The 26473-nt window shown below is 49.0% G+C and overlaps 1 protein-coding gene across 2 annotated transcripts in view; it reads right to left on the bottom strand.

The window, feature by feature from the left end:
• The window catches only part of MRTFA (myocardin related transcription factor A), a 287728-nt gene that overhangs the window by 99761 nt on the left and 161494 nt on the right, over positions 1-26473 (bottom strand). For both annotated transcript variants that reach the window (XM_078640591.1, XM_078640585.1), the window contains exons 5-6: positions 20199-20254; positions 19433-19508 (exon numbers count right to left, since the gene is read on the bottom strand). In XM_078640591.1, the coding sequence (XP_078496717.1) occupies positions 19433-19508; positions 20199-20254 (132 nt within the window). The remainder of the gene's footprint in view (positions 1-19432; positions 19509-20198; positions 20255-26473) is intronic.

Genomic DNA, 26473 nt, shown 5'->3' with positions numbered 1-26473 from the left:
GCCCCCTCCTTGTCTCCAGATCCCCCTATGCCCTGAGCCTAACACCAGGAGCTTTGTTCCCACAACCTTGTGGCCTGCTCGTGAGCAGCCACCAACCGGAGACCCTTTTCCCCTATTGGATAACATTGGGCCTTAGCACTCTGTACCCGGCCGCCCTAGTGCTGCTAAGGGTGCTTTGAGAGTGCATCCTCGACCCTAGGGGAACTCTGGTTCAAACCCCAGACACCCAACTCCCACACACAACTACTTACCTGTAAACCGATAACTTAATTTCCTCCTATAGGATTGCATTGACTGCTTTGCTTTGAAATTTATTATAAGTGTGGTGTTGGTTTGTATGAAACATTGAAAAACTGCAAATGTACCAAAAGTGAATTACTTCGCACTACGCACATTTTTCTTTTTCATTGTATATAGAATTTTGTTTGTAAAATATAAAATATGATTGTATCAAACTAAAACCATAGGTGTATGTGGTTTCTTCGCACTCTGACATCATTTTAACCCTTCCATTGCGATTGTGCACCTTTTCTATATTGATTCTATTATTCCACAGGAACCACTGTTTCTGACAATAAGGATCTCTAAATTAGGGCAGTCTGCCACATGGTGGTACGGTTTGTCGAAGTGCTGGTGTTGACAATTAAGTGCTGGTGCTGAGCTCCGGAAAACCACAGCCTCAAATTAAGCACTGGTCGAGTGAGACCAAAGCATGTTTGAAGAGTAGAGAAGGTTCGAAGTCGCATGGAAAAGTTGACCCACAGTTTTTAAAAATTGTTTATGCACAAGTTTAGCCTCATCATCATGAAATATGGGGGGGAAATTAGTGTCGCCATACAGGGACATGAATGAACGCACAAATGGAACAGCAAATTTGACTCTAATTTCTCCTGAGATTCCGTAAATATACTTGGTGATCAGACTGTGTTGAGAAACATCCTAAAATCAGATCTTGAGCCATTTAATACCCCAACACTCAAAAATCTGGATCATAGTCCGTAAGCAAATTACAAATACAACGTCAAAAGGTAGCCCAGAAATACATCTTAAAATCAGGTAGTTAAAATCCACTTTTATTAGGCATGAGTTTCAAATAGCGAATTGCCCGCGTAGCTCTATTCTTTTTTTTTTAAACAATTTTTATTGCGAAACTGATACACGGCCATTTAGCCCACAACCCGGGGGTCGGGCGGCAACTTAGACACAACGTATACATGTAAGCCCAACAGAGGCCCAATGCGGATTAGTGTTGCCCTGTGGCCAGTCGCGCTTTTGCTTTATTACAAATAAGAAAAACCTATAGAACAACCCTTAATATCAAAACAGCCTCCCTCCTCCCTCTCCCCTAATACAACCTAGCCCACCCAATAGGTCACGGGTAAGATGACACAAATAGAGGATCAAGTGTGCATGATATGAGCCGTGCGTGTCGTCTATGCTCCAGCCCCCCTCCCCCCCGCCATTAGTGCAGCAGCAGTTCAATTGTACCTGTAGGAGGAAAGTACATGGAGTGTGAAGGAGTATGCGGTTAGTCTATCGCATTACAGGGACGCAGGAAGTTCTGCAGCTTCACTGTCCGTGTCACTGGGGGAATTGTGATCCCGCAGGGCCTGCACCAGTGTTTCCCACGCCTGCGCAGTGTCCAGCGCCTTTTCATTCTGTTGCCGCCTCGCCAGCTGGTAACGCAGGGTGCTCTCTCCCTCTGCCCATTTTAGGAACTCAGTGCGCCATTTAGTGCCCGTCGGACCGGCCCGTGCCTTCCAGCGGCGCGTTATTTCCCGTTTCGCCAGGATAAGACCCATATCTATAAACTTGCTGGATACCGGCGTCTTAGGGGTATGTGGGAACCAATGCAGAAGTGCCACCGCAATGTCAAACTGGAGGGTACGTCCCGTCACCTCCTTAAGGGTGTCCCCAATCGTCTTCCAGTAAGAGGTCAAGGCAGAACAAGACCACAACATGTGGGCCAAGTCCGCTCCGATCGTCCGACATCTAGGGCAAGCCGCGGTGTCCGACGCAAAGTATTTCCGAATTTTCTCCGGGGTGAGATATGCTCGGTGCAGAACATAAAAGTGAACCAGTTGGAACCTAGCGTTCCGTGAGCTCTTCCAGGCCCGACGTGGCAGCGGGGCCCATGTGGTCTCCGGGATGGGTTTCCCTATGTCCGCCTCCCATTTATCCATGAGCGCCTCCAACGGGAGCAACTGCTCCTGGGTCATCCTAGAATATAAGCACGTTACGGCCTTGACCGTCCCGGCTGCCATCATCACATATTGGCATGTCAAGGACAACGGCGGCTCCTCCAACCCGGACTGCCAATACGTCTGTTGCGCCCTCGTGACCGCCGCATGCAGAAGGAAGTCCCCTCTGGGGATGCCGAATCGATCCATTAGCGACTGGAAGGGTAGGAGCGTTCCATCGTCATACAGGTCCCCCATGACCTGAATACCCGCTTCCTCCCAGGTGCGTAACTGGGACCAATCACCACCGTGGGGAAGCGCGGTAAGCATTCCCAGTGGGATCTCGGGGGCGTAAGGGTGGATTATTCCCAACCTGCGCTGAACACGGTTCCAACATAGTCTGATGGTGCGTTCCTCCTGCGTGAGGTCCCCCACCGCCAGTTTCTGCCGCAACGCAATGTAGGAAAGGACGTGCCGGGGGACACCTAGGCCTCTCTTCTCCTCCGGTCCCCGGAACTCTCTCGCCACCTCCTGAGTGTAAACCTGTAGTTGGGCAGCTAAGTAATACGTCTCAAAATCTGGGACCGCCAGCCCCCCCTCCGCCTTTGGTCTCATGAGGGTCTGAAGCGCCACCCTGCGGCGGCCCGACCCCCAAAGGAACGAGATCACGAGTGACTTCAAATGTCTAAATTCAGCTGGCGGTATCCATATCGGTAACGTTCTGAAGTAGTAAAGGAGACGGTGGAGCGCCACCATCTTAAGCAGCGCAATTCGTCCCGCCACCGACAGCGGTAGGGTAGCCCAGAAGGACATGCTGCCCTTCAATGCCCGGACGCAACGAGATATGTTGCCCTCCAGTACATCGGCGGACGAGTGAGAAATATGGACCCCCAAGTACTTGAAGCAACTGGGCGCCCATTGAATCTCCCTCTCCGTAGTGGGCCGGGGTTCTCCGCTCCGCACCGGAAACAAGCAAGTTTTCGACCAGTTCACCCGCAAGCCCGATAACGCTCCGAAAGACGTGAGTGCCGCATCGGCGGTGGCCAATGCCTCTTCAGCATCTTCCAAAAATAACAATAGGTCGTCCGCATAGAGGGAAATGAACTGCTGCCCCATCACGGTACGTAGCCCTCTGTAGTGGGCACCGGTGCGAAACCACATCGCCAGGGGCTCCACCGCCAGTGCGAACCGCAGAGGCGACAGCGAACAGCCCTGTCTCGTGCCGCGTTCTACCGAGTATTGCCGGGAGATCAACGGGCCCGATTTCACTCTCGCCACCACCGAGGCGTAAAGCACCGCGGTCCAGCACAAGAAACCTTCCCCTAAACTAAACGCCCCTAACACCCCATGGAGGTAGTCCCATTCTAGGATATCAAAAGCCTTCTCCAGGTCTATAGAGAGAATCATGGGTTGGGAGGCCTCAACGTGGCTATCCTCAAGCAGGCGAAGCAAGCGGCAGATGTTCATGGTGGTGTTGCGCTTGGGGATAAACCCCGCCTGGTCGTTGTGCACTAAGGAGCCCATGTGCCCCAACAATCTCGACGCCAGTATGCTGCTCAGTATCTTATAATCTACTGTGAGCATCGATAGCGGTCTGTAGGATGCCGGGTCATTAGTCTCCCTACCCGGTTTGGGCAGAGGTACCACTAGGGCCTCCCGCATCGATCCCGGGAGGTATCCCAGGTGCATTGCCTCTTTGTAGATCAGCAGCAAGCGCGGGGCGAGGAGGTCCATGTAGGTGGCATGAAACTCAACCGGAGGTCCGTCTAGGCCTGGGGTTTTGTTGCGTGCCATCCTCTTGATGGCGCTGCGGATCTCCCCCAGCTCCACCTCCCTCCCAGCGCCTTGGCAATTTCGGGCTCCAGAACAGGGATAGGTAATCCCTGCAGGAAAGTGTCAATGCGGTCAGCATCTACGTCTGCCCTACTCCGGTATAGTGTTTCGTAGTAGTCCATGATCTCCGGTTGGGTGTAGACCTCCACTCCCGCCGCATCGCGCATGGCCACCGTGGGGGAGGAACGCCTCGTAGGATTAGCCAGCCAGGCTAGGAGCGCCCCCGATTTATCGCCCTCAGCTAACGATCGAGTGAGGAAGGCCTTGTAGTCGAAGCTACGTAACCTTTCGACCTCAACTGCTACCGCCTCTCTCGCGGCCGCCATCTGCTCTCCAAGTTCAGGTCTGCCGGGGCGCCTGAGCTCCAGATCTCGGAGGGTCCGGTCCGCTTTTCCTAGGTCCTCTAATAGGACCCGGCGCACTCCCACCTTCGCAGCTATGCAGTAGCCCCTGACAACCACCTTAAAGGCATCCCATTCGGTGGCCCTAGCATCAGTCGAACCCTCGTCACCGAAGTAAGTGGCAATCCTGTCCTCCAGTCCAGTGCGAAATACCTGATCCTCTAATAGTTCGGGCCTCAATCTCCACGTAGGGACGCATGGCGCGCCCGGGAGCCACCTAAGGTCGGCCAACAGAGGGTTGTGGTCGGAGATGGTCCTCGCCAGGTACTCGGATCTTACAGCCGCGGACATCACGTCCGCCGATCCCAACAGAGCGTCCAGTCGCACGTGCAACTCGTGCAGTCCAGAGTAATGAGAATAGTCCCGAGTATGTGGGTGTTGGACGCGCCATATGTCAGACAGTCCCCATTCAGCCTGCCAGTCCAGCCTACCCTTAGCCACTCGATGTGTGGGCGAGGTCTCCAGGGGGGGATGAGATCTATCAAGATCCACGTCCACCACCGAATTGAAATCGCCCCCAATCAAGAGCGGTCCCGTCATATAGTGGGCCAGTGATCCCGAGAGCGTCGCGAAGAAGGCCAGCTGGTCCGTATTGGGCGCATATACACTGTAAATGTTCAGCTCTCTACCCCCCGATTTACCCGCAATGGCGACAAATCTCCCCTCTGGGTCTATCGTGTGCTTCGTCACTTGCAGTGGAACCCCCGCGCGCACCCAGATCAGCGCCCCCCTAGCGTAAGCTGAATATGTGGTGTAATATAACTGCCCCCTCCATCTACGCTGCAGGGCTAAACCCTCCGCTTTCGTGAGGTGCGTTTCCTGTAGCAGCGCAATCTGAACACCCCTGCGCCTCAGGTAAGCATGCACTTTGTGGCGTCTGGTCATAGTGTGTAGCCCGCGCACATTCCAAGTAATGCTTTTCAGGTTGGAAAATTCAGCCATTATCCCTCTGCTTTCCTGTTAGTTCCCCCGTCTCCTCCAATCCAGAAAAAAATGCAATAATCGCACTGCACCAACGACGTCCCATCCCTGAAACCAAAAACAGTGGAACCCCCAACCATAACACCCTTCCCTCCCCCCAGAATAGGACCCAGAGATTGCCCCTCAGTACCCATCCAAACCATGTTTCAAAACCAGAAAACTAACCTGTCGGTAGCCACCGCAGGTGTGCCTTATGGGCAAAGGAAGGGGCAGAGCACCGACGGGAGGGCCCTCACTTGCTCAGGCCACCTAGTGGCTATCGAGCCTAAATCACTAGCACAGGCCCCGGGCTGAACCCCAACCCACGTAACATTCAATTATTCAGCAGAGTCAGTAGGGGTTGCGGCAGTCCATGTCACACAGTTCTCCCAGCGCCATCAGAAACGCCTCACCCAAGCTCACCCTCGGCCATCAAGTAGTTCTTCCGCTGTGTTTGGGGTGACCACAGGGAGGGTCACGCTATCAGCCTGGGAGTCCTCCGTGTCCGAGTGTTCTCCACCACCTCTCGTCTCCGGTTCCTTGGTCAGTGGCTCTCCCTGGGACCCGAGATGCTGGACAGCATCTCAAGTACTCCACGCCGTTCCGCCGTTGTCACCACATCAGAAGGGCGGCCAAAACCCCCCCGGCGGTTGCGGACCCTCTTAGATCTTCGTTGAAGTCCAACCTCCGCAGTGGTTTGGAAAGAAGAGGCAGGGCCGTCTTTGCCAGCCCTATAGAGCTCCAGCCAGCTGCACACCTCGTCAGGGGTGTCGAAGAATTTGATCCTGCCATCCAGGATGATGCGGAGTCTCACCGGAAAGAGCAAGGAATACTGGAGACCTTCGTTGCGCAGTTCACGTTTGATTGCCAGGAAGGAGGTCCGTTGGCGTTGAGTCTCATAGGTGTAATCCGGGAAAATGTTCACCTTGCTGTTGTCCACCTGGTATGGCCCATTTTTCCTGGCGTTGTTGAGGAGCAGGTCTCTATCTCGAAAATGCAGCAATCTCGCCACCACTGGGCGCGGTGGCCGGCCCTGCTGAGGCGGCCTGGCCGGAACCCTGTGCGCCCGCTCCAGAGTGTAAAAGGAGGAAAGCCCCTCGGGCGCCACCTCCGTCTTGAGCCAGTTTTCTAGATAGGATACCATGTCGCCATCCTCGACTTTTTCTGGCAGGCCCACCACCCTGATGTTATTCCTTCTGTTGCGCCCTTCTGCCTCCTCCGCCCTCTTCTCCAGAGTATCAATTCTCGTCAGCGCATCCTTCATGACGACTGCCAACGTCTTCTGCGCCGGTTCCAGGGTACCGATCGAATCTTCCATTTCTTTGACCCTGTCCGAGAGCTTGCCATGGTCAGCCCTGAGCAATCCCAAGCCCGTCACCACCTGGGCGATGTCCCGCTGGAGCGCCGACCTCGTGTCCGTTATGGCCGCCAAGATGTTGTCCAATTGCCGCTGTAGACTCGGGTCGGTCGGCACCTCTGGGTCCATCCGGTCACTCATGTCCGGCAGTTCGGTGTCGGAGGTGGCCTGCGCGTTCCCCTTGGCGCCCCTCGGTTTGCCCATGGTTGCCCCAAGCGTCAGCCACGAAAAGTCTTGGGCCCCAAGGAGTGGCCTCGCTCAACACCCGGGTGGCTCCCCGCTGGTCCACGATCTCGGTCCAGCCCCTGCTCGAGTTCCCAGTCAGCGCCAACTGCACGGCCAAAGGCGAAACAGCCAGGCCCCGGCCCAGGCCAAGCAAGCAGCGGGCAGCTCGGTCGGATCCCGTCAGTCAGGACAAGGGGCACTGCAGCAATCGGCCCTCCGTTCCGCCATGGTCGAGGCCATTCACATGAGCACGTGGTTCAGGCCGCTCCGTGCGCGTGGACGTCCACGCCCCAACCAGCCCTGCAAGAGTCGGGGCCTCGCCAGGAATAAAGACAGCCGTATTGGGAAGGCGGGCCCTTCACCGGTCTCCCTGCACCGCTACTGCTCACTTGCGCCTCCATCAACCACCGCCGCCATCTTGGGGCTCAGGCCCTCTCTTCCGCCCCGGTGGATCGCGTTCTCCCGGCGGTCAGCTCCAGTCCCCCGTGCGTGCACTTCTCCGTTCCGCAGGGCTGATCGATGTTATAGGCCCCCGATGGGCACAGAGTAGTAGGCGGCAGCTTCCCAGGGCCAGTGAGGGCGCAGGAAAGTTTCCCCGGCTCCGTCGTCCTGCAGTGCCCCGGGGGGACCCGTCGGGTGCGCACCACAGCCAGCGAGGTCCGCCAAGTGTTGGAGGCCGCCGGTGATTCAGGCTATCGGCGCGCCCCGCGCCCAGTCAGGAGTAGGGGGGCGGCGGGCTGGAGCCCTCCGGTCCTGCGACCCGCGAGGGCCGCCGAGTACCTTACGATCTCCGGGCCGGGGCGGGCGCCATGATGGAGGCTGCGCCACTCGCTCCTCGTCCGCCCGGCCAAGCCCCCTCGCTGCTCCTCCGGTAACACCGAAGTTCTCCGGCCGCAGGTCACCGCGTAGTGCCCTCGCACCAACCCCCGGATGAGGATCGGGGGAGCCCTGGAGCCGATATACCAGGATAAAAGCGGCTCGATCGCGGAGCCGAGCCCTCAGGCGACCTATTGCCCGCGTAGCTCTATTGTAGCCCCAAATAAAACTGCCAATAACCCCCTAGAGTCGCCTAAAAAATGAGTCAGGGACTCAAAGCTGGATTGCCTGGAACAGATATAGAAAGTTGGGGAGAACGTTCTTCTTAACTATGTTGCATATGCCTAATAGGAAGATGATACCAGGATCACAACTTTACACTAACAGACTAAGAGAGACTCATAATTCAGATCGATAATACAATTCAATTTAGCGCAGATCTTAACCTTTACATAGGTAGCAACTTAAGTGGTCCCAGAATTGGGATCTCTGCAAGATGACTAAGCTGAACCGGAGTTTAAGAGAAATTGAGCTTGGAACCGGAGACGACCCCAAACCTCTCTGCCTCTACCAAGATATGATCAATAGCTACCTAAAGACTAGATGAATGGATTGCAACATCATCTGCAGAGGCCATGGGTCTCCAAATGTTTCTGTAATAAGAAGTACTTTTGTTCAGTGAAAATAGTTGTGCGCTACTACTACTATTATTATAATAGTGACCACATCAGACAAGATTACCTTAATTGCAAGATTACCAGCAGTGGTTACCTTTGTGTATCAGGAAGGTTGCCAGCAGTAAAAGACTGTCACTTTAGAATGCCTCTACATGGGTAATACATGGCAGCCATAGCTGCAATGCCCTGAGTGTCAAGTTAATAAGGTTAGTAATGAGTTTCTCTGCAGCCGCATGATTTATCACTGAAATATCAGTTTTAAATACGTTTTGGAAACGAATTTTTCGCAAACATCATCCTATGAGCTCTGAAAATACACACATTCTCTTCTCAAATAAACAGTTTTTAATTCTGGCATACAGATATTAATGTAACCAAGCACAATCTTAACATTTAATAGGCAAGGCTGCACACAGGAGAGCTACTTTGAGCTACTCGTTGGAGAAACCTGGAGCAGTCACTGATTTTCAGTTCTACCCCGTTAGATACTATCAACCGAATCAAAGGATTGCTAATAAATAGCCGGATGTATGGTACAATATAAAGGGTGAACAGTAGTGGGAATATCGGACACTTTTGGCGCGTGCCCCTACAGATACCAAAAGAGGGTGAGCTATACCTTGCTAAGATTAACCTAGCTGTGGGACTTTTATTTAAAGACCTAACCCGGTAGAGGCACCTATTACCAATGCCGAAAGCTGACAGGTCTGACCATAGAAAGGATCATAAAACCCGGTCGAAGGCCTTCTCTGTGTCCAGTATAATCACACCCACATAGCTACCCATAGTTCTATCCACACTGAACACAGCCACAACAGTGTTCGTATGAATGGTAGTGTCCCTACCAGGAACAAATATATGCTGATGTGGGGGGACAATATACTGGACCAGAGGAGTCAGTCTAGCAGCAAGAACGTTAGTAAATATTTTAGCATCTGAATTGATCAGAGAAATGGCCAGTAGGATCCACTCATCTAGAAGGTTTATCCTTTTCAAGAAAAATAGCAATATTAGAGGTTTTCCAGGAGTGTGGAGCATCACCCCCACTTCAATATGCAAAATCTGAGTCATTAATAAATGGTCAAGATGTGCACGTATGGCCATGAAATCACCAAAGGCACAACCAGTATATTAATAAACAAGTTAACAACAAAAAAATTTAAAAGAGCCTTTGGATTGCCAAAATCTGCCTCGCCAGCTCAAGTGAGACTTGAATTGGGTCTCCAAGATCAGCATGGAGTGGAGGCAGGTGCATTCATTAAACTTTATCATAGACTGCGCCTTGCCCAGGAGGGTTCCTTGGAGGCCCGACTTTGGCAGGAAATACAGCAAAAACAGACAAGCCACAAGTGTCGGCAACTCCTGGGTTACAGCCTACAGTTACGAGGCGCAAAAGACCTCTGGGACATTAATCCATCTCTTCCGGTGCTAAAGTCTGCCATCAAAAAATCCGTTAGATTGTGGTCCTTTCACTCGGACAGGGTTATACTCTCAAAGAGGAGGCACGCCTGGGCTGTAATTGGCAATTTTAAAGTGGGTGTTCAGCCGCTCTACTTGTCAAGCACATACACACTTTATTGGAAACGCAAGTTTCTAGCCCTGAGGATGGGAGAATGGCCCTTTCTGATGAACCTCCAGGAATGGCGGCAGCCGTGTACTAGCACGGAATGCAGATTGTGTGGCTACCATTCAGAATCTATGGAACATATTGTCTGTGCATGCCCTGCACTGCTCATAGCCAGACGGTCACTGTTGCGAGGCCAATGTATTAAGTTGGGAGTTCGATCTTGCCGCCAAGCAATAATGGCCGCTCTCGACCCTGACAACACCAAGCTAAACATTGGGCTTGCGAAATTTGTCCATAAAGCGTTAAAACTCCCCAAAGCCACTCTCCAACCTAAAGTCTCCCCAGCACAGCAGAGCGGTTGAGTTAAGAGACACAATATCCAAATCAGAGACTACAAGAAACCTAGATGTATGTACTGTATCAGTACATTATCAGATCTTATCGGCCCTTGAATTTCAAACTAAAAAAATTTAACGTTTTTATCACAGTTATTTTTATCAATCTTTGTCATGTCGTAAATTGTAAATGGTTTTTTTAAACCAATCAATAAAGAAATTATTATTATTATTAAAGATGTGCACACTTTAGAAGCAGGTTTAATAGAAACTGTAAATTGATTTACATTTGTAACCCGACTCGATGGTATTTCAGTGATTTAAACAAATAGTGAATTAAACTAAATGTATACACATCTAAGGTTTACTGTGGATAACACACCATCGAGCAACAAGAAGAGGTGGTCTGTGCCGTTAGCAATGTTCCTAACGCCAAACACTAAAGGTCGAGTCGATTTCTTGATCTGTGTTATAAGTCTTTATTAGTAAAATCTAATTGTTAGGCACTTGTAGCCCATTTTATTGCCAGATTTGCAGATTAAGCATATGGCTTTAAAATGTCATCCAGATTTCTCTGACCGTCCACAGAGAATGGTGGTTGGCTCTTCCTAACCGTAAACTTTATTACAATGATGCTATGTTGAAACATATCAGTATTCACATAAATGGTCAATTGTGCACAACCTCGTTTGAAGCTGGTCTTTTATCAATTTATAAACTGGGTTTAGGATGCTCAAGGTTATTTTCTCTGTTTAATAGAACCTAGCTACTTAAAAAAAAAATACTCCAAAAAGGTGAGATCAGCAATCAACAACTGGAGGACCTGTCACAAGATTAACAGATCTACCTTGGTTTGGCAATGTACAATTTAACAGGCATTTTTCACAATTGCCATTACCATATATGGGAAAAGGCTGGTAGAAGAGAGTTAAGAAATTTTTTCTAATGATATCATGCTATCTTATTAGAAATGAGCATTTTCGTTTACATTTTTGCAGATTAGTTTTTGTATAAGATTAGTCAGTTTAAAGCCAGCTTAACTTAGATCCTACTGTGAGCTATGTTCAGTGATAATATAAACATTAGACTCCAAGCATTTTATGTTTTTAACCCCATCAGTGCGGAGGGTGGACTGGAGGCATCCTCAGCCATGGTGGGCATGTGCTGAGGACGGCTCAAGGCTGTCCTGGTAGCAACCCATGTTGGGAGCACTAGCACACCCCCACGAGTCCCACCACAATATGGATCCATTGGGGGTGTCAGCAAAAGTCCTGCCACCCAGACCCTTCTTCTGTGATCTGATGAGGTCAGCGCGTGGACGACGAGGGAGGAGGAGGTTTAGGAGCCGTACAGACCCAGGGGGAAAGAAGGAAAATGCTACTTACCAGTATTCATCTGTTGTTGGCATGTAGAGCTGCAGAGATTCATACCTGTGCATAGACCGCCATCTGGTATTGGGCTCAGATGTTTGCACTTTGTTGTTGTCTTGGAAGAAGTCTTTGTAGTCACGAGATAGGGGACTCTGCCCTTGAACGATAGTGCGCATGGGCATGGACTCCATCTTAGATTGTTTTTCGCCATGATGGGGAAATGATGGAGTTTGTTAGAAACAGAAAAGATGTCCATGTGAATGTATACAAGTAAGATAACACTGGAACAGATACAGGTACCGGGGAGATGGGTGGGTGCATGAATCTCTGCAGCTCTACATGCCAAGAACAGATGCATACTGGTAAGTAGCATTTTCCGTTCAAAGCATATGAGCTGCAGAATTCATACTTGTGCATAGACTGTACAGCAGTTTCCCCCTTAGCGGTGGAAGTACATGGATGTGCTGCCATCGCAAGTCTGCTGCTACTACCACAAGACACTTTGTGAATACCCTGGGTGCTTGGGTCACCCTGAATGGGAGGACTATGAACAGATAATGTTGGCCGTCCATTGTGAACCTTTGATATTTCCTGTGCGCAGGGTGTATGGGAATATGGAAGTAGGTGTCCTTGAGATCTAATGTGGCAAGGAAGTCGTTTTGTTGAAGCAATGGAAGGACTTGTTGAAGAGTGATCATGTGAAAATGATCTGACTATGTAGAAATTGAGAGGTCTGAAGTCCAGTATTGGTCTTAGAGTACCGTCCTTTTTGGGAATTAGGAAATACAGGGAGTAAACTCCTGTTCCTTGATGCTATATGGGGACTGGTTCTATTGCATGCTTTTGAAGCAGTGAGAACCTCCAGCTTGAGAAGCGTCAGATGTTCTGTGGACATTGGACGTTGTTTGGGCGGAATGTTGGGTGGAGTTGCAGTAAGTTCCAGGCAGTAACCATACTGGATAATTTGTCTTACCCACTTGTCTGTTGTGATGGAATTCCAGACAGGTAGGAACTGTGAGAGGCATCCCCCGACAGGAGTGGAATGATCGGGGGGGAAGTGTGGGGAAGTCACTGTTTGGTATTATGGGAGCTGTGGGTGTTATTACCCCTGCCTCTGCTCCCCTTGTTGTTCCCCCTAAAACCTCCACTATTGTATCCTCTGGAAAAGGAGCTCTGGTTGGGAGTTTTGTAGGATGAGAAAGGGTGTTATGTTGTATTTGTTTTGGAGCCTGCCCTATAGAAGGAAAACCGAAAGGAGCCTCTGTTAGAAGGTAACTGTAAAGCTCCCATAGACTTGGCAGCATCTGTGTCCTTTTTTTATCTTTTCTAAAGATGTATCCACTGTACGGCCAAAGAGGTGCTCCTGGTCAAAAGGTTGATTAAGGATGGTATTTTGTACCTCTGGTTTAAAAACAGATACCCTGAGTCAAGCATGTCTGCGTAGCAAGACACTGGTATTTAGTGTGCTGGATGCTGTGTCTGCTGCGTCGAGCGGGCATTTAATGGATGTATTGGTAATAAGTTTGCCTTCTTGTAGAAGGCCATTGGCTTTGTCCTTATATTCTTGAGGTAGGTGTTGGATGAGGGTTTCTAGCTCATCATAGTGAGCCCTGTCATACCTTGCCAGAAGGGCTTGTGTATTCGCTATTTTCCATGAGTTTGCAGCTTGAGACGCTATACGTTTGCCTGACACGACTAGTAATTTAGATTCTTTATAAGGAGGTGGTGTGTCACCTGACCCTGGGGGTTTGCTCTTTTACGCGCATTGGCTACAACTAAGGAATCTAAAGGAAGCTGACCTTTGATGTATATGGGGTCAGTGGGAGCTGTCTTGTATTTTGTATCTATCCTGAGGTTAAGAACCCTAGCTCTAACTGGGTCTTTAAACACCTCAGGGAGGTATTTAAGAAGCCCTTTAAGCATTGGCAAGATGTGAGTGGATTTTTGTGGCTGGTCAAAAGTTTCCAGAAGAAAGTCGTCTTCTACAGGGTCTGAGTGTAGTTTGACTTTATGGTATGTTGCAGCCCTATTGATTAATTGGGCAAAACCTACATTGTCATCTGGTGGAGATGGTTTTGAAGGATAAAAGTCTGGATCATTATTTAGATCAGGATCCGTATTATAGTCATGCCATGGGTCTGGTTCCTGTGGTGGATCATCAGGATCAGTGTCTAATGGCAGTATATCTTCATCTTCTTGCCCATCCCCATGTGCATCATCACTATTCTGTGGTTGTGGAGAATGTGGTGGTGAAAGGAGCAAATTAGGGTTAATTGGTGGAGGGGGTGAAGGTGGTGGTGAAGTATTAGTAGCCATTTGTAATTTCTTTGGAGGAACTGGTGCCTGTGGTAAAAGTTCTGGTTTCCTCTTTGTAGGTGGTTCGGTAACTATGTGACCAGTCTTTGGATGGAGTAAGATGGTGGTTTGCTTTGGATCAGGGAGAAAAAGTTCTTCAGTATCAGTTTTCTTTGGCGTGGAAGATTTCTCCTTAGAAACTGGTTTTAGCTTGTCCGGTATGGAAGCTTTCCCTGGCTCCGAGACCTTCTGAGGGGGTTATTTTGGCTCAGAAGGTGTTTGTTTAGGAGGCTTAGTTATGGGAAGCTGGTCTTTTAGTGATTTCAGCTCCAAGGTTTTAACAAGCTGTTTTGGCGCGCAGGGCTTATCCAGCTGTTTCAGTGTCGAGATTTCTCCGGCTACAGTGCCAAAATCTGTTCTGTGTGCTTCGGTGCCGAGGTGTTCTCCGGCTGCTTCGGTGCCGAGAGGTTTTGTGGCAGCTTCGGTGCAGAGGTCTTCTCCAGCTGCTTCGGTGCCAAAGATGGCTTTTCGAGACAAGATGGTTAGCTCGAGCCAGAAGCCTTTTGTTTGTCCTTCGGCGCCAGGCCGGAAGGCGGGGGCGCTCAACGTTTTTGTATGGTGTGGACCTGAGCCCGAAGTCGAAGGTGTCACCGGAGCCTTTGTTATGGGTTTGGGTAGAGTGGGGGTCTCAGTACTCACGTCCCTTTGAGCCGGGGTGATGTCATCTTAGGCGTCGGAGACATCTACTTCGGAGTCTGAGACCTGTTCTTCCTGTTCTGGTTCGGGAAGGCTTTCGGGGCCTGCATGGAAGATGTCCGGAATGGAGCCTGTGCCTCGCGACACCTCGTGGCGTCGAGCTCGACGATCCCGGATGGTTTTCTTGGACTTGAAAGGATAAACAAGCTTCACAGTCGTCCTCTGTGTTCTGGAGAGAGGCACAGGTTACAAACAGGATGGAGGTCCGAGTGTGAGAATTTAGCACCACACTGACGACATTTGTTAAAGGGAGTCCATTTCATCGACGTCCGTGTTTACCGGCGCGGGAAGGCCCAACGGCCCGAGTCGAAGTTCGCAGGCGTCTTAGTTTTTCGAAGCGGATGTTGAGGGTGCGTGTTGAAAGAAAACATGATCGAGACAATACCGTTGGTTAGGTGTGATTGCACGTCGAAAGTGGGTTCGATAACGACACTGACCGGGAGCGCAGCAAGTCACATCCGAACCCGATGGCGGAAAATAAAAAAATCTAAAGATGGAGTCCATACCCATGCGCACTATCGTCCAAGGGAGGAGTCACCTATCTTGTGACTACAAAGACTTCTTCCAAGACAACAACAAGGTGCAAACATCCGAGTCCAACACCAGATGGCGATCTAAGCACACGTATAAAATCTGCAGCTCATATGCCTCGAATATGAGTTTTCTTTTCTCCCTTTGTCTGTATATAGTGGATTCCTGCTCTGGGTGGGGCTGCGGTCGTGGAGCAGAAATTCAATACACTAGACCAGCAGGGCTTTTTTTTTCTTGTTCAGGGTGCAGCCACATTAGGCAAGCGTCACTAACCTTGGGGGCATTTATTTTTCATGTTTTGCCCCACCCCCACCCCCCTCCCCACCAAGGTTGAGTTCAGCTGTTCTTCCGACTGATCTGCCCCCGCCCCTTTCCAGGGAGAGTAGGGTCGAAACCCACTAAATGCCAGGGATTGTATTTTGAAATTACAGGGAGCGACCCCTTGGGCATGAGTAGCTCCCCTTGAGGGCAATATATTTGATCTGTGCTCCACCCCCAATGGGGGCTAATTTGGCTTTTCTTTCGGCCCATCTGCCCCCAGGGGGTAGGGAACTTCATCCACAACAAAATCCTCACCAACTCCACGGAACTCTTCAGTGTCATTCAGGAATTCACCAACCCACACAGAGAAGCCACAGACATCACCCCATCCCTAGACCTCTGCGACAAACTTGGAACCTACTTTCACCTCAAGATCAGAACACTGTATGACAACTTTGTCGACCACACACAAGACGCCACAGCCAAACCCCCGCCCACCAGAGACACCAACCAGCCCATCATCTCCAACTGGACACCAATCACGACCAAAGACACCGCCACAACATGAAAGGCATCCACTCGGGCCCCCACTGATCCCTGCCCCCGCACATCTACTACAGAGCCACGGACACCATCGCACCCGAACTACAACACACCATCAACACCACCTTCACAACAGGCACCTTCCCAGATGACTGGAAGCGCACAGAAGTCAGGACCCTCTTCAAGGAGCCCACGGCCGACCCCAAGGACCTCATCAACTACCGGCCCATCTCGCTCCTCCCCTTTGCAGCCAAAGTGGCAGAGAAAGCAATCAACAGGGAACTGACACGATTCATCGAACAGAACGCCGTCCTTGACCCGTCCCAATCCGGATATTTTTTTAGTGTTTGGACTTTTTTGAGAGGATTGGGCCTCTTGGTGAGTGGTAACACATGAGTCACCTGGGAATAAGGTCCAAGAATCTATCAGTGAATTTTCTGTCCCAAAGGACTCATCTGATGATGAAGACACATTCAATGCGGATGTCATGCCTCTTCTATACAGAGAACACCGATATGCCGATAGTGCAGCAAGAGGAATCTGGATTGCAGCGGGCACTAAAAGGCTTCCCATCAGAAGTGCTGAACTCTGGGTGGCCCTAAATACGGCACAGCCTGTGTTGTCTGCCTTTAGTGGTGTTGGAGGGTATACAGTCAATACTGAAAACTTTTTGCCTAAAAATTTCTTAAAGACTGTGTTTTTGGGTTGAGATTGCTCACCAGACTAATTTGTATACTGAAGAGTTTTTGAGGGACAACAGTGCCAGGCTTAAGCCCCACTTTAGAGCTACATGGTGGACTCAAATTGCATCATAACCTTGAGTCATGGTCAACCCCACGTTTTGCCACTGGCACTGATGTTTTTCGACTGATGTGCACTGGGACCCTGCTAATTGTAACACAATTAACACACACTTTGGCAAACCTGCAAGTGGTACCCCTGTTACCCAGGGCCTGGGCACTAAAGAGGGACCCCTTAGAGCTTTAGCATGTATTATGGCACCTAAGGGACCCATATACAAATTGCATGCAGCATGCCTTGAGTGAAAACACATGGCACACTATCTGTGTGCCATGCCAAAGTCACTGCATGTAATATATGCAAGTCACCCCTACAGCAGGTCTTGTAGCCCTAAGGCTGGGTGCATTATATTACATGAGAGGTCATATCTTCATGAGCAGATATGCCCCTGTGCTGTTTAGTTTGATTCCTAGATGTTACAAGTGAACAGGGAAGCATATGTACTGGGCATTGGTCATTTCAAGTTCCACAGCTACATGATGGCTTTACTGAAAGCTATAGTGTTTAGTATCAAACACCTTGTCTTAATAAATCTGTACTGCTGCAAGTATAAGTTTTATGATGACATGCACCCATAGGGCAACTTAGAGGTGCCTCCTGAAAAACCTACCACTATCTAGTGTGCTGTCTAACTGGTATCGTCCAGCCTTTCAACACACACGTTTCTGTCCCCCTGCAGGTTTGAGCCAATGCTCTCTGAGGCCAGAAACAAAGCCTGCTCGGAGGGAGGTATTCACACCGACTCCACCAGGATGGCTAGTGTTTAGCATATCAAGGTCAGGGGTTTCAAAGCCCCTGCCGCCTTTGATATGCAACTCCAGTTTCCCCCAGATCTAGGAGATGCCACCCCCCGCTCTGAGACCCATTTGGCAACAGGAGAGACAGGGAATTGGCTATGGAGTAGGCATGTTGCACCAACAGGCTAGTCACACCCCTAAAGTGGGCTTTATGGATGTGCTTCACGAAAGGATTCCACCATCTTGTTTTTGATGGAATTAGTAACTCTGGGACAGGGTTATGCCCAGTCCCCACATAAAGTGGTCATTTAGGGAGGGTAGTTACCCCAAGGATAAGTAGTCCATTGGCTACTACCTGTCACTCTCCTTAACAAAATGAAGATTCATAATGTGCTCTATTACCTGGAGGTGTCTAGGCGCTGAGCCAGAAGGAAGTCTAGACCTCTTAAAGCCCCTAAATTCAGTATTTAGGTGGGCCCCAGGAACTCTGATTCACCAGACTAAAGAAGAAGGAGAAAGAAGAGCCAAGGAACGCCAGAGTTGTGGACTTGGCCCCAAACCCTGCCTGCCTGCTCCTGTCTCGACAGTTGCAAAGACCCGAATTGTCCTGCAGCTGTGCATCCTCTGAAAGCCTCAGAGGGCAACCAGCCAGTATCTCCCTAGAAGCAGAGCAGCCACTTCTCTGCAGCCACCAACCTTCGCTATCTTGCTCAGTCAAAATCTTTTTTACCCTCACCACTTTTTAAATTCACCTGCTGCCTCTGTCCAACAGAGACCAGCTTCACACCAGAAGTCAGTCACCTTCCTGAAAACGAGCGACGCCATGACTCTGATGTTGAAGAGCTCGTAGTCTTTCAGCAGAGGCTGTTGGCCGATGGATAGGCGGGCTAAGGGAACGAACGGTTTTAATTGGGTTCCGTGATGTGGCGTGGGAAAGGCAGGTAACTTGATTGACACTATGAGCAAGTTGCTTGTACTTGCTGGCTGCAGCGGGAGAGAGAGGCGGAGGGGTGAACCCGCGAGTGGCACATACTCGTGCTTGTGGCGCGCCCCTGTGCGCCTCTGCAAGGTGTATTCCGCCACAAGCACGAGTATGTGCTTAGAAAAAGAGCCGAACGACGGCTAAAGGTCTCCTATGCAGCACATGCGAGCTATATAGGCGAGACCTAAAAATATACATTATGTGCAGTATTCTTATGATGATCTGTTCATATGATGATGTATTATAATTTCTTCCACTTTCGTGATAAAACAAAAAAATAATTCTGCGATTAGCATGGCCTTCGTTTAGCTTCTCTCGGATTTTGAAGATCCCTTAACTTCACAGATCGGTGAATCTGCATGCCGTGTTTATTGCAATGTACATTATATGCCATAGAACTGATGGGTACAAGGTTTAAAGTATGTACGTTCAATCATAGTGAATAATGGGTTATATTGTGCACAACGGCTCAAAGTTTGTTAAAAAAAAATAAACTCACAGATCGGTGACTGGTATTTGTGAGATGTGACTTGTAGGAGTCGGCGTGAAAATAAATCATTGTTGGTTGCTGGTAATTAGGTGTGGTGAATGTCTGCAAGGAAGAATCACCACATAGGTGAGTGTGTTTGTGTGCAGGGTCAAGGGGAAAATGAAACGTCCAGCAAACCTGCATGCTCGAGAAGCAGGGAATTCATGTCAGACTAGCTCAACGAGTTCCCCATGCATCTTGTTGTAGGTATTTGATTCTTATAACATGTGAACCTGGCCCCTTCTGAGGATGGATTTGCTTCCGCAGATCACGTACCTTCCAAGATGTGCATCCTCACCAGCTCAGCCCGCTGCGGCCTTGATCGGATCTTCCGCTTCAGATAATCCTCTGTCTGCATTAAAGAAGAAGATGTTAAAGCTTTACAGAGGAGCAGAGAAAGTCCTATAAGTACACTTTATACTGAAATGGTAATTCGAAGGATTACATCGCATAAAGAGGGAGGTTAGAGCTGGAAACAAAGGGTTAAGGAAATATGTCTGATTAGAAGGCTGGTTGGATGGAGACAACATAGCTCTAAGGAAGGAGGATCAGTAAGATAGGGAGTGAGTAGAGGAATCATAATTCCAAATACCACCTCTATCCCAACTGATATACCATCATATTCTTCAAACCTATGTAGGTTCCACAACCTTTAGTAGAATACTGAAGAGTGACACCATCTCGCTGAAACTTTGAGTGCTGGTGAAAGTACACATCCCCTGGGAGAGAGAGAGCCGTGTACTGATCTTCCGGTGACACCTGCTAGCCAGGAGTTGGAGTACTGCTGGAATAACCAGAGAAGGGGGTGAGTGGGTGGGTCTTGGGACGGAGGAAAGTACTCTTCTTACAGTGACTCCTCCTGGAGGGCATTCTGCCCAAGTAACACAACCGTGGATGAGAAAAAAATACGATTACAGTTACACCTTCTCCCCAGGGCAGGGAGTGCGATGGGTTAACCCAGCCCTAAACATGGAAAATGAGCACAGCTTTTTAAGGGACACCTTCTGCTGGGGGAGGAAATATTACTACCACTGTCTCTTACCCGGGCTCGTTCTAGGCTCCGCCTCTGCTCATGAAATGCTGCTGGACTCTTCAGAGCTGCGGAAGAAAAAAATGAATAATTAAAGAAACAGAATGAATAATCCACTGCCCAACCCATGGAGTGAGATATGAACACTCTGCAAAGCTCTGTTTATTAGGGAGAGCTTCAACCTGTGATGTTGGCACACTAATTTCTTTTGATTTTGGGGGGGATAGGGGTGATGTCTACCTCAGTTGGGAAGATTATCTCTTTACAACCGACTATGTGTTGCCAGCCAAACATTTCATCCGGCCTTGCATTTAAAACATTTTCAATGGGTTTGCTCCCAGTTGCCTCGATTTTCATGTTTGTCTCTCTTACACAATAGTGGTGAAACTGTCGGTGACCCATGGGGCAGGAGAGACACTGCAAATCAACTACATTGTAAGGCTGGCTCCCTCACCCAGGAGCTAAAAAGGCAGGGAGGCATTTTAAGGACCCTCCTTCGAGTTTTCCTTCAATAAAGTGAGTCATGAATTTGACCTTCAAGGCATCAAAGATCAGGGAGGAGCTGAAACATTGCCATGCCTTTTATGAAAGTTTGTTTAATCAATTCCTTTAGCTTTTCAAGAATAAATTACATTCAACCTCTTCTAAACAAAAAAAATAAAAAAAATGTTTATACTACTTTGTCAATTTTGCAATGAAGTGTGAAGGAGGGGGGTGCGCATCTGCCTTAATATCTTAGCTGCAATGTTATTTTATTACAGCAATCAAGGAAATGGGATCTTAGGTCTATGATGTCTCTGTTGGGGGAACCGAGATTCCAAAACCTTTTCACCAGAGACACAAACATTTAGAGACTATTTCGAAAGACTGCTGTCATTAGGAACACATAGCAGCCACCAGAGTTAGCGACTCCGTCTTGGTTGAAGGGTGTGCATAGTAGGATGTTCAGTTCTTGTACATAAGCAATGCTTTAGGGCTTAATTTGGGATTCGATCTAAGGGAGGGTATTCTGCATGAGTCTAAGAGGTTTAGGGTGTTTAGATGTAGTGTAGTGCAGCTAAGGGGATTATGAACTCTGGATACTCTATGGTGGGGTGTGTTTGTGAAGGGGCCAGGCCCATTAGAGACTGTTGTACATTTGGGGTTGACATTGCAATACTGTTCATTTAGCTATTAAACTAAACGAATTTGTTATTTTCTTGCCTAATTGTATAGAAAGCCCTGTGGTGTGTAATCCAAGAGATTGGCTGTGCCTTGGGAGATTTTGCTAGTGAAGAAAGGCTGGTGCGCCCAGATGACCGCTTGTGATAATCAGCTGCAGCTTGTTTGTAGACACATCTATCAAGGATCCTGTTGGTCTTGTGCAGGTCATTTTCTAAATCTCAGAGTTAGTGTTTTTTGAACATCAGGGCGTACTGCCCATTTCTTAAGGCATTTGGCCTTGGCGTTCATTTGTTTAAAGGTTTGGTCAGCGTGACCCCGAGATGGGTGAGCAAGTTGTTTAATCCATTAGTGGACGGGGCTGCAACTAAGGATTTTAGCGCTGGAGAAATGATGTTTTTCATAAGAGCCTGCGATAGACTCGGTATGATTTGTGGTTTTGGGTGGTTGTGAAGTAGCAGGGACGAGGCTTGTGGATTAGATTCACTATAAACTTTACAAGGCTGAGGGTGGGATAAAACTAATCATGGAAGTTTACGTTGAGCATGCATCATTCTAGGTGCAGGGATTAGAGCACCAACTGAGTAGGTCTCTTTTTTAGACTGAGTAAGTGGAGTGGCTGCCGTTTACAGCATCTTCAGAGGCTAAAGTGACCTCACTCAACCTGGAGCCACAGAACTGGAGCAATAAGTCGTAGATGATCGCCAAAAGCCCAATGGGTGGAAACTGACTGGGAAAGCTATTTTTGTGAATGAGGATAACACTTCCACCCGAAGTCAGTAGTGCTCTGGGGTTAAGGGTTTCGGTCAAAGAGTCAGCATTTGGTACAAATCAAATAACAGGATGACAAAACAGCCAATGGAGAGCATATAAACTACCAGAATTTCTCAGCAGCCTTGGGTAAGATGCACCCACTTACAAGAAAAACATCAGACGCTCAAAAGTTTTGTTAACTACATAATCAGATCACAACCAATCCAGGACTCGCCTTCATGTTATGAAAGAGTGAACGTCGCCTTCAGTAAGCTCACTCTTCACAACACCAAAAGCACACTGATGTGTTAAAATTCTTCAGGAACAAATTCGAGCAGATAGCGAAGCTTTATGAAACAAGCATCTACAATGCAAGAGGTTTCACATTAGTAAAGTTAGAGCTATTGGCATTGCTAAATATTGCAACACCAATTGCAACAAAAGTCTATAAATTGCAGGCCAAACATTTATTTATTTATTTTTGTAGCAATGGTGGCATGCTGCGCTTTAAATGAATATGTTTAAAAATAAAGTGTTATCAATAGTTGTCGAGTTTCAACAATGATTGTTCCTTATAATCCAGAGATTTATTGTAATCTTATTTATTTTTGTTGTTCAAATCACGCGTGAGACATGCCATTATGGCGTGTCCAGACAAAAGCTCGGATGGGCATATGTGGGCATGAGAAACTGTTGAAATATACATGTCGCACAAAAATAAATAAGATTACAATAAATCTCTGGATTATAAGGAACAATCATTGTTGAAACTCGACAACTGTTGATAACATTTGATGATTATCGCAAATAATGCTGTGCACCTGGATATGGAGGGAAACTCCCCTCCATCCCCATAAAAGCACTGTTAACTGCGCCAGGATACTAGTCAGTAACAGAGCGCGTTATAAAACAATTTATAACATAACATACATAACTGCGTGATACCATGGCAATCGCGCTATCCAGGCAGCAAGTGAAAGGAAGACAATTGAATGCAAATGGCAAAACAAAGGAAGATGTTTAAAAACGGTGTGCACTGCAACTCTTGAAATGTTGTAAAAGTAAAGTGTGCCATACTGCTATTGTTACAATAGTTAATTGTGGATGCGTTAACAATTGATGTGTGCACTGATGGCTGGTGGTGTGTGTCTGTAGAAATTGTGCATGGATGGCTGGTGGTGTGTGTGCCTGGTGGAAGTGTGCACTGCCGGCTGGTGGTGTGTGTGCCTGGTGGAAGCGTGCACTGAAGGCTGGTGGTGTGTGTGTGCCTGGTGAAAGCATGCACTGACGGCTGGTGGTGTGTGTGTGTGTGTGTCTGATGAATGCGTGCACTGACGGCTGGTGGTGTGTGTGTGCCTGGTGAAAGCGTGCACTGACGGCTGGTGGTGTGTGTGCCCGGTGAAAGCGTGCACTGATGACTGATGGTGTCTGTGCTTGGTGAAAGTGTGCACGGACGGTTGGTTGTGTGTGTGGGTGTGGTTGTGTGTGTGTGTGGTTGTGTGTGTGTGTGGTTGTGTGTGTGTGTGGTTGTGTGTGTGGTTGTGTGTGTGTGTGTGTGTGTGTGTGTGTGTGTGTGTGTGTGTGTGTGTGTGTGGTTGTGTGTTTGTGTGTGTGGTTGTGTGTTTGTGTGTGTGGTTGTATGGGTGTGTGGTTGTATGGGTGTGTGGTTGTATGGGTGTGTGGTTGTATGGGTGTGTGGTTGTATGGGTGTGTGGTTGTATGGGTGTGTGGTTGTATGGGTGTGTGGTTGTATGGGTGTGTGGTTGCATGGGTGTGTGGTTGCATGGGTGTGTGGTTGCATGGGTGTGTGGTTGCATGGGTGTGTGGTTGCATGGGTGTGTGGTTGCATGGGTGTGTGGTTGCATGGGTGTGTGGTTGCATGGGTGTGTGGTTGCATGGGTGTGTGGTTGCATGGGTGTGTGGTTGCATGGGTGTGTGGTTGCATGGGTGTGTGGTTGCATGGGTGTGTGGTTGTATGGGTGGGTGGGTCTGTGGTTGGGTGGGTCTGTGGTTGGGTGGGTCTGTGGTTGGGTGGGTCTGTGGTTGGGTGGGTCTGTGGTTGGGTGGGTCTGTGGTTGGGTGGGTCTGTGGTTGGGTGGGTCTGTGGTTGGGTGGGTCTGTGGTTGGGTGGGTCTGTGGTTGGGTGGGTCTGTGGTTGGGTGGTTGTGTGTGTGGTTGTGTGTGTGTTTGTGGTTGTGTGAGTTGTGTTTGTGGTTATGTGGGTGGCTGTGTGTGTGTGGCTGTGTGTGTGGCTGTGTGTGTGTGTGGCTGTGTGTGTGTGTGTGGCTGTGTGTGTGTGGCAGTGTGTGTGTGTGTGGCAGTGTGTGTGTGTGTGGTTGTGTGTGTGGTTGTGTGTGTGTGTGTGTGTGTGTGTGTGGTTGTGTGTGTGGTTGGGTGTGTGTGGTTGGGTGTGTGTGTGTGTGTGGTTGTGTGTGGTTGTGTGGTTGTGTGTGTGTGTGTGGTTGTGCGTGTGGTTGTGTGTGTGTGTGTGTGTGTGTGTGTGTGTGTGATGTGTGTGTGTGTGTGATGTGGTTGTATGTGTGTGTGGCTGTGTGTGTGTGGCTGTGTGTGTGTGGCTGTGTGTGTGTGGGGCGGGTGAGGGGGCAGATAAGCGTAATGTTGTCAGCTCTGAGGAGCACACAGTTTATGCTCATATTCTGAAGCATGTGTTTCCAGACTCCCTGCTCCCCCTTGACGGTCGGTCCGAGTTATACCTTCTACTGCTATTAAGCCTCAATAAATCCCAGGCACACTTCTGCTTTGCATCTATCGCCACTGGGAAGAAGCAGTGTACCAGTACATTGATTAATCGGCCGGCTGATGGAGACACTCCTGTGAAATCTAAAGCATTAAAAAACAAGCATTTACAATGCAATAGGTTTCGCATTGACGCGAGTTTGAGCTATTGACATTGCAAATAACAATGCCTTTTTTTTATACGTAAATAAAAGGCAGTTATTTACAATGTCAATAGCTCAGACTTGTGTCAATGCGAGACCTATTGCATTGCAAATGCTTGTTTTCATTGGAGTCTAAATGAGCATCTTAATCTGTAGCTGCACAATTATTCTGTCCTAATTTCAATTACTCCTGAGCATTTCAGGCTTTTTGTTTCTTTGTCCCCTCACACTTTTACTCGTGCTGCATTTTCACACCTGACAACTGCATTTTGCTTTGTAACTAGCTCCAAGGAAGGAGTAACAGCGAGCATGTCCGAACGGCAACATAAGAAGAGGGACAGTAACGTCAAAGAGGGAGGCTGAGACGAGGGGTGAGAACAAAGGAGAGGGCCCGCTTCCCTCTGGAGGTTTGAGGTTCAGCAGAAGAGAGGACAAGGGAAGGAACACTAGAGGGTGTGCTGTGATCCAAGGGAGAGGTTGAGACCAGGTAATAGTGGGTCGAGCAGATTGTAGAGAGAAACGAGTATGTCGATGGATCGGGCCACTATACTTTCGATCCCTATATCTGTCACAGCATGGACTGGGCGCCAACAGGCAGAGCAGCACAAACACAGTTAAACGAACAAAACAATAGCCAGTAGTAGTGTTCTTGAAAAACCAGATGTTAAATCCCATACTTGCAAAGTTAAATGTGAAACTACAAGACCCAGAACGCAATACGCTGCTGCCCAAAAGAACAGGACTGGCATTAGGGGCTACCCAATGCATTTACCCACTTGGCAGCTAATATCAGTTTGTGACTGTGAGCCCCGCCTTCCCGCTCATTCATCCTGCAGGCTAGGCCCCGAGACCAGCGTTAAAAGTTTATAGAGCACTGTATTTAGCAACGGCCAGCGCCGGGCGGGGGGAGTCGAAGGTAGCGCTTCCTACTGTACGTGAGCTGTCATCACTGTGGCACGCAATCGGCGGCAGGTGAGAGGAGAGGGTGTCACCGTGCCGACTGGGGGCGCGTGAGTCACCGTCTACTGCTGATGCGTCCCTAGAAACCAAACCCAAGCCCATGTCACTTTCTGTAAGGAGGCAACTCACTCATCGCCTCCCCGTCCCCGAGGACTCCGCCTGCACGCCCCCGTCGTCTGCGCGTGCCTCTTTAATTACCGGATCCTTCGCTGAGAGGTAGTGCATGGAGGATGCAAAGCTTGCCCCAAAGCCTGGCATGGATCATCCTTCACAAATACATCCGAAAGATAGTTCCGTGGGTTATCCGCCTGCTGCTGACATCTACGACCGCTCTGCAATCACAGACTTTCGTTAAATGTGTACCATAGGAATGAGGTGTTAGAAAGGGTTTTTACAGGGCATCCGAGATAAGGTTTGTGGCTGTAAGCGCAATATAGATAGCACAATATTATATATTCTCGTTGTCCACTTCCCAGGGTTTGTCTACAACAGGGCCATTTAGATCTGAGAACA

Source organism: Lissotriton helveticus, chromosome 1_1 (assembly GCF_964261635.1).
Source record: "Lissotriton helveticus chromosome 1_1, aLisHel1.1, whole genome shotgun sequence".
Classification (NCBI taxonomy): Eukaryota; Metazoa; Chordata; class Amphibia; order Caudata; family Salamandridae; genus Lissotriton; species Lissotriton helveticus.
Note: the sequence above shows the minus strand (reverse complement) of the source record. Positions and strands in the feature narration are given on the sequence as shown.